General features: G+C 35.6%; 1 protein-coding gene across 1 annotated transcript in view; it reads right to left on the bottom strand.

Moving 5' to 3' along the window:
• The window catches only part of LOC107747592 (attractin-like), a 28,562-nt gene that overhangs the window by 14,208 nt on the left and 6,997 nt on the right, over nt 1–7,357 (bottom strand). The window contains exons 2-4 of the mRNA XM_016562188.1: nt 6,640–6,723; nt 6,206–6,319; nt 4,992–5,120 (exon numbers count right to left, since the gene is read on the bottom strand). Coding sequence (XP_016417674.1) covers nt 4,992–5,120; nt 6,206–6,319; nt 6,640–6,723 — 327 coding nt within the window. The remainder of the gene's footprint in view (nt 1–4,991; nt 5,121–6,205; nt 6,320–6,639; nt 6,724–7,357) is intronic.

The following is a 7,357-nucleotide window of genomic DNA, read 5'->3' as shown; positions in this document are numbered from 1 at the left end:
GACACAGCGCATCTCCATTCAAACACAGCGGTGTTTCGTTTATGAATGAACAGGGTTTTTAAACGAATCTAGTGAGTCAGTGATTCATAATTACCCATTCATAAAGACAGTCACTTGCTTCATTACTGAATGAATCAGCCGTTCGAATGAGTCCTAAATTTTTTAAGTTAGGAGCACAAGTGCTCCTAAAAAGAAAAGTAAGCGTAGAGCCCTGTGTGCAAGTGTGCAATTGCTGCATTACTGGCAGAACTGCTTAAATAAGGATTGTTTCTGGTCTTCCATTGTTTGGACAACAATTTCCTGCTAACAGCTTACTTCAGGTAGCCCCACGCATTGGCCAAGACTGACGTTGATATGTCAGACTGCTCAATCAAAGCAAAGTTCTGATAGAGCCAACATGTTTATAATTTTCAGGAACAGTGTTGTTATTGTTAACTACTAACTAGGGCTGTATGACATTGATGGAAAATGTGATAACCTGTTTAATAATTGTGTGGTTTTGTGACAACCTGTTAAATAACAAGTGATTTGTAATGCAAATTAAAATAAATGTAAATTATATTTAAATACATTTAAAAGCTGAAAACAATATGAGCAACATACTACTTTCGGCACTAAATTGATAGCTATTTGTGTCAACCTAAACCTTTCTTTGCAACTTTCTAAAGTATTAAAATCATTCCATTGTTGCAATCATTCCAAGTCCTTGCAATATGCAAATCTCGATTTGTAAAATTGCATTATTTTGATCTATTTTTCAGCCCTGTTGCTGACCAAAACTATTAAAATAATTTATTAATTGAAATAAAGCTGAAATGCAAATAAAAATAAATATACATATTTTTTAAATAAATATTTTTATGCAGTGAAAAACTTTTTATTTTAGTTGCCAAGGCAACATTTCAAATTATCATCAAATTAAGTTGAAGTACTAAAACTAAAATGCAACATAAAAATATAAAAAGCTAATTCAAAGTAAATAATAAATACTAAATAAATACTTTAATTTTATATGAATGCTATAATAACACTGTTCAGGTAGTCAACCTACAAATGGTGTACTTGAAGCACTTTTATGTTGATTAAAAAAAAAATCTTTATTTTTTTCCCAGTACAGAATTTTTATGACTGAAAATTTATTTTATACTATAAATCTAGTTATTTACTGTTTTACTAAGACACATAAATGAATTAAAAATCCTAAAAATAGAATTTTACATGGTGATATCAGCCATCAAAACATTATAAAATATAGACAACAGTTCACTAATTTTGTAATACGTTACAGACAAAAGCCCTGATATTATTACTGATTTTCCTTGCACCCACCACACCTTATGTAAGCCTATTGTTACACTGTTTGCTTGGGCATTTACCTTTTCCAGCACACAGTTAGACATTGTACTCAGTAGACATTAGATGTTGCCAATATTGTCTGCCGATTTCCCCTATAAAACAGTGTCTGGCTTTACAACGGACATTTAGTCCAGGCTAAAAATGTCTTGATTCAGATTTAGCTGCAGTACACCGATTCAGCGACACTCTGAACTGCAAAGCTGTGTCACATTGCCCTGTCCATAAAGGATTTACAACAACCAAATATAAACTTACATGAGACATTTGGTTAATATTTGAACTTCATCTTAAGTTAATAATTGCTTTTGTAGCTCGAAGGTATGTAATAAGAAACTGAGGGAGGAGCTCGATTGAGGTGAAAACGGTTTATTTCAATACAACCTGTACTGGCATTAGCCTGAACAGCCGCATTAGTAGGCAGCTCACTCCCCTCTACAGCTGAACACGGGAAGAAAATAACAGGCAGTCTAGCATCAGTCTTTCAGCTTTACGCGGTTTTGTGAGTGTCTGCAGTGTGTGTCAGGATTGGTGTTTGATGTTCTATTGATACTGCACTCCAGTGTTTTTTTGGGCCCCTGTTAATGCAGTCTCTATAGAGACCGCCGCAGTCACCGTCAGGACTTCGCATGAGCAGTCCCTGCCACAGACACCGAGGTCAAAGACATCTGCGTTTCCTCTGTCCTCTGTTTATCAAAGAATTCTGAAAAAAAATGTATCATGCTTTTCACCAAAATATCAAGCAGCACAACTGTTGTCAGCATTGATAATAATAAGAAATGTTTCTCGAGCATCAAATCAGCATATTAGAATGATTTCTGAAGAATCATGTGCCATTTAAAACTGGAGTAATGCTGCTGAAAATTAAGCTTTGCCATCACAGAAATAAATTACATTTTAAAGTATATAAAAATAAGAAGTTATTTTGAATTCCTATAAATTTACACAGACAGTTTGATGAAGCTGAGGTGCCATAAATGCATTTTTACTGCAAAATTTCAAATGCATAAATAACAAAAGTGTTGCGTTTATAATTTTGTTCAGTGTGTGTGTATATGTATATATATATATATATAGACTAGCTTTATTATGTTTTTCTCCGCTCGCAGAAGCGCTGCAGGTGCGTGATGTGATATGATGACCATGTGAATCCTCATGTTCTGTTGTTTGCTGCTTTTTGCGCATGTAAAATTAATCCCCAGGAAACAAATGTTAGTATTTTTTAATTTTTTGCACTTCTGCATGCGTCACTTCTGCATGTGTAAAGCCGACCTCCATAAGTCATCCGCCCGGAACTGCTTCCGTGTACAACAGTGAGCGCAAGCTACATTAAAGTGATTATTACGTTTTGAATATGGACATTTTTCTTACAAAAACACATCGATTCTCTACAGAAGGCCTTTGTTCACCCCCCAGAGCCGTGTGAGACATTTTTTTTTATGGATGGGCGCTTTTTATTTAACTTCTTTTGGACTGATGCATGCAACACCCTCTGAGTGCCATGAAACAGCTTGAAAGATCAAAGACTATTTTTAATATAACTCCGACTGGATTCGTCTTTTAAAATAAGAAAGTCATATACACCTAGGATGACTTGAGGGTGAGTAATTTATGGGCTAATTTTAATTTTTGGGTGAACTAACCCTTTAATATTTTACAAATTTTTTTAAACATACATATAAATGTTGAAAAAAATGCAATGATACTTTTAAATATGACTAAACCACCAGTAGGTGGCAGCAAATGTCTGTTTTAATGAGTGAGTCATTTATTCATTCATTCAACCGATTCATTCAAACGGCTCATTCATTCTGAAACGAGGCAAGTGACTGTCCTTATGAATGGGCCACTGAATCATTGATTCACTCGATTCATTCAAAAACGTGGATTCATTCAGTAATGAAACACCGCTGTGTGTTGCTTGGAGACACACAACGGTTTTGCTGTGGCTTTGATCAGAACTATTTTTGTCAGCGAAATGGAGCAAAAACAGTCAATATTTTGTATAAAATCTAAGTCCCTTAATTTTAATTCATTTTTTGTTGAAATACTATTGTATAAAATCAGTGTCGCATTGCAATCATGTTGATATTGATATTCGGGGAAACATCATGGCTGTATAATGTTGCTTACCTAAATCATATTTTGTAAATATCTTTTTTTTCTACCGCGGTATGCATCTATAAATTTCTGTGAGTTAGGCTACTTTGTGTGTGCTGTCTCTCTCACACACTCACTCAGGCTGTGCAAGCCTCATCTGGCACGACATAAATACATTATCAGTCGCCGTTTACACTGAATGCAATTAAAATTAGAATCATTCTCACGCGAAACGACATGTTTACACACGACTGTGAGTGTGCGCGTGGCTGTGCCGTCATTGCCGGCGCCGCTGGCAATAAAAGGATCGGCTCGGAATCGGCAAGACGTGAGACTGACCGGCCGGTCACCGATCCCGGCCGATCATGCGAAAAATCGTCCGATTCTGATCACTGGCCGGTCAATCGGTGCATCTCTAAATATTTGACAATATTACTGTTTTGGTGAGCAAAAAAAGACTTCTTTCAAAAACATTAATCTTACCATATAAGACTCAATGTATATAGAAGAATGCAATTTATCCTGTGAAGTCCTCCTGAGGAGTCAGCTAATATTTTTTTGCCAATAAAAGCCTTTAAAACTTATTATATGCTTATAATTGTTTTTCAATATATCATAGAAACATGTGGAAAAATAATCTATAAATACTGAAGCAGTAAACTTTGCAAAACACAAAATTTACGTCACTGCCATGACTGTACACCATTATGCAGCCACAAAGCAAAGTGCTGGCCATTCAAAAGCAGCCATGTATATGTGATTTCAAGACACCTTTCCTTATAAACACGCGTTCTTAAATAACCCAGTGTTCATAGCTCAGGAAAGCTTTCTATACAAGTTATAAATTAAGGTTCAAGTTTTAAAGTCCAAGATGGTAACAAGCTTGTTTACAAGTAAAAAGCTCTGCTATAAAACCTAGTGAGCTTCCAGTGTCACATAACCCTTCAGAAATCATTCTAATATGCTGATTTGGTGCTCAAGAAACATTTATTATTATCAATGTTGAAAACAGCTGTGCTGCTTAATATTTTTGTGGAAACCAGGATGCACTGTTTCATATAACTATTTATTTGAAACAAAAATCTTTAGTAACATTACAAATTACCTTACTGTCACTTTTGATCAATTTAATGCATCCGTGCTTAATAAAAGCATTAATTTCCTAAAAAACAAAATTGTACTGACCCCAAACTTTTGAACTGTAGTGTACATATTACGAGTTGTGTGCATTTTGCCAAATTAAAAATAAAGTGGCCTATTTTTGATTAAACCAAATCAATTTCTATAGATACTTTTCAGTCCATCTGCTATCGTGGATTTCACTGACAATGCATACAAGCAATACTGCCTTAGCATAAATACAAAATTGAGGTATCTTATAAGGCAGCTGGCAGCATAATGTTGCGGTCTACCTTCTGGAACAGTTGTTTTAATGGAAGTGTGCCCACAATGCCTTAAGACGCTGTCAAAGCAAGCAGCTCACTAGGTTTTGGAACAGAACTACAGCACAGCTGTGAGCATCAGGAATTAAAGCTTACCCGTAGGACATGTTGAAGCCGGTGAGATTATACGCAGCGTCACTGAAGAAGTGCAGCAGGGCGAAACCAGACTGTGCCACCACCTCTGGGACAGTCTCATTGCTGTAGCTCTCAGGAACAATCAAACCACTGGAACATGAAAAAGAAGAACATTGAATACTTCATACCTCTGCTGACAGGGAACCCAACACATTTAATAGTTTCAGTGCTTTCTCATTTAATTGTACTCTAGTAGAGTGTCTGTGTACTTTCTTTCTAATGCTCTTTTTTTTTTAAAGTGTTAGGGTTGGGGTTTTGTAGATGTTCTGTCAAATATTGTACTAACTATTGGAGTCACTATCCAAGTTCATAGTTAGACTTGTAGGCTCACCTGAGGGGTAATCAGTCTTATATTTTGCTTTCAAATTAGACCAATCTATCATCAATCATTCATTTTTATGCAACTGACCTTAAAATCCTAAAAATCAGATGACTATATTGTAATTTTATCCACTTTAATAAATAAAAATAAATAAACATTTTGGTGTTAGCAAATTTTTTTTTATGTTTCTAAAATTTGCTCACCATGGACGCATTTATTTGATCAAAAATACAGTGAAACAGTACTGTTGTGAAATATTATTACAATTTAGAATAACTGTTTTCAGTTTTTTTATATTTTAAAATGTAATTTAATGCATTCTTTCTGGAAAAGAAAAGAATTCCTTCACAAAAAAACATTTTAGAAAGTTTGAAAGAACAGCATTTATTTCAAATAAAAATATTTTATAACATTAAAAATGTCTTCACTTCTACTTTTGATCAATTTAATACATGCTGAAAAAAGCATTAATTTCTTTAAAAAATAAAATAAAATAAAATAAAATAATGCTACAATGTTAAGATCACATGACCAGTCAAATGCTGTGCACTTGATCCAATTATAATACACTTTTGGTTGAAGAATCAATTAATCATGGATAACACATATATCAGGGTATTTCCACCAGAGCTTAGTTATATTTCCTAGAGGACGTTCACACAGGATGCTTGTGTTCAAAATCAGTGTCTGATGTGGTGTAAGGAGCTTGAGAGCTGGAGAAGCACAGCGGCCCCTGCGGAAATTCCCGTATTCTAATCTGATCCTGGATTAACAGGTCATTACCTGGCCATCTCACTCCTCTTGTTTACACCTCACACACACACACAGAAATAAAGAGAAATGATGAGAATACCTGAAGGCAGCGAGTAAAGGAGAGTAGATGGAGTCTCCATCATACACATACAGATGATCCCAGCTGCACTCGGTGGCAAAGTGCTCAAAGCGAAGCCTCAGGATTGAGTTCGGCCTGACAAGAAAACAACCATCAACCAACGTAACCCACACAAATACTAAGTATCTGATATAGAGTACTGCTGCATGACCCAAAACTGACAGGACCTGACAAATGGTTTAAATTTGTAATAAACCAAAATGTGTATTATGCAAATGGGGGTGTTAATCAAACGATAAAAGAGTAATCGATTTTGAGTTAAGCCAAAATGTAAAATTTAACATTAATGGTCAGGTCAGGTGAGGACACAAGGTCTTGTTAACAGGCCAGGTTCAGGCTTAACGTTCAGAGCTCTAATCTGAGAAAGAGAGTTTCATTTTCAGGCCAATACTCACTGTCCCTCAATAAGCCATGTGCACTTGGTCTTGTATTTGTAGTTTCCTGGTCCATCCGAAAGATAGCCTGAGGGTCCCGTTAGCCTGTGTATGACAGACACAGCATTATTAAACCAATCGAACAACATTTGCTAACGCATGCGCATACACCTAAAGGGACAGGTTATTATAGAAGACAAATATAAATCACCTACAGTTTAGCAATTATGAAAAGTAAGTTTAACAGCCCTCAGTAAAAGTATAATTGGGGAATTAAATAACAGGCGCGTCTCACGTCAAGGTTCAAGGGTCAATAGTGAAAACACAAGCAGTGCGTGCAGTTTAGCACTAGGTTCACAAGCAATGTTGATAACAGAAACTAACTCAGATTTTCATGTAATACACTTTTATTAGGGATAATTCTGTCATCATTTACAAGAAAGTCCCATGGGTTTGGTAATGACAAGGTTGAGCAAAGGACAATTTTCTCTTTTTTTTGGATCTCATGTCATGAAGCAGGACTGTGATAATGTTAGATTTTCATCACACGATTATGGTGGCCAAAATAATGCAAAATAATTATATCATCCTCATTGCAGAGAAATATAACGTTGCGAGTCAGTAGCCTGTCGAATCTATTTTACTAATAAAAGTTTCCGTGCTGTGTTGTCGTTGTCATGTGCAATAATGTGTGTGTGCGTGCGTCTATGAAAGCAGCGTAGCCTGCATATAGTTTTAG

The sequence above is a fragment of the Sinocyclocheilus rhinocerous genome, unplaced genomic scaffold (assembly GCF_001515625.1).
Source record: "Sinocyclocheilus rhinocerous isolate Xijiao unplaced genomic scaffold, SAMN03320098_v1.1 scaffold469, whole genome shotgun sequence".
Classification (NCBI taxonomy): Eukaryota; Metazoa; Chordata; class Actinopteri; order Cypriniformes; family Cyprinidae; genus Sinocyclocheilus; species Sinocyclocheilus rhinocerous.
The sequence above is the reverse complement of the archived record's forward strand: the minus strand, read 5'-3'. Positions and strand labels throughout refer to the sequence as shown.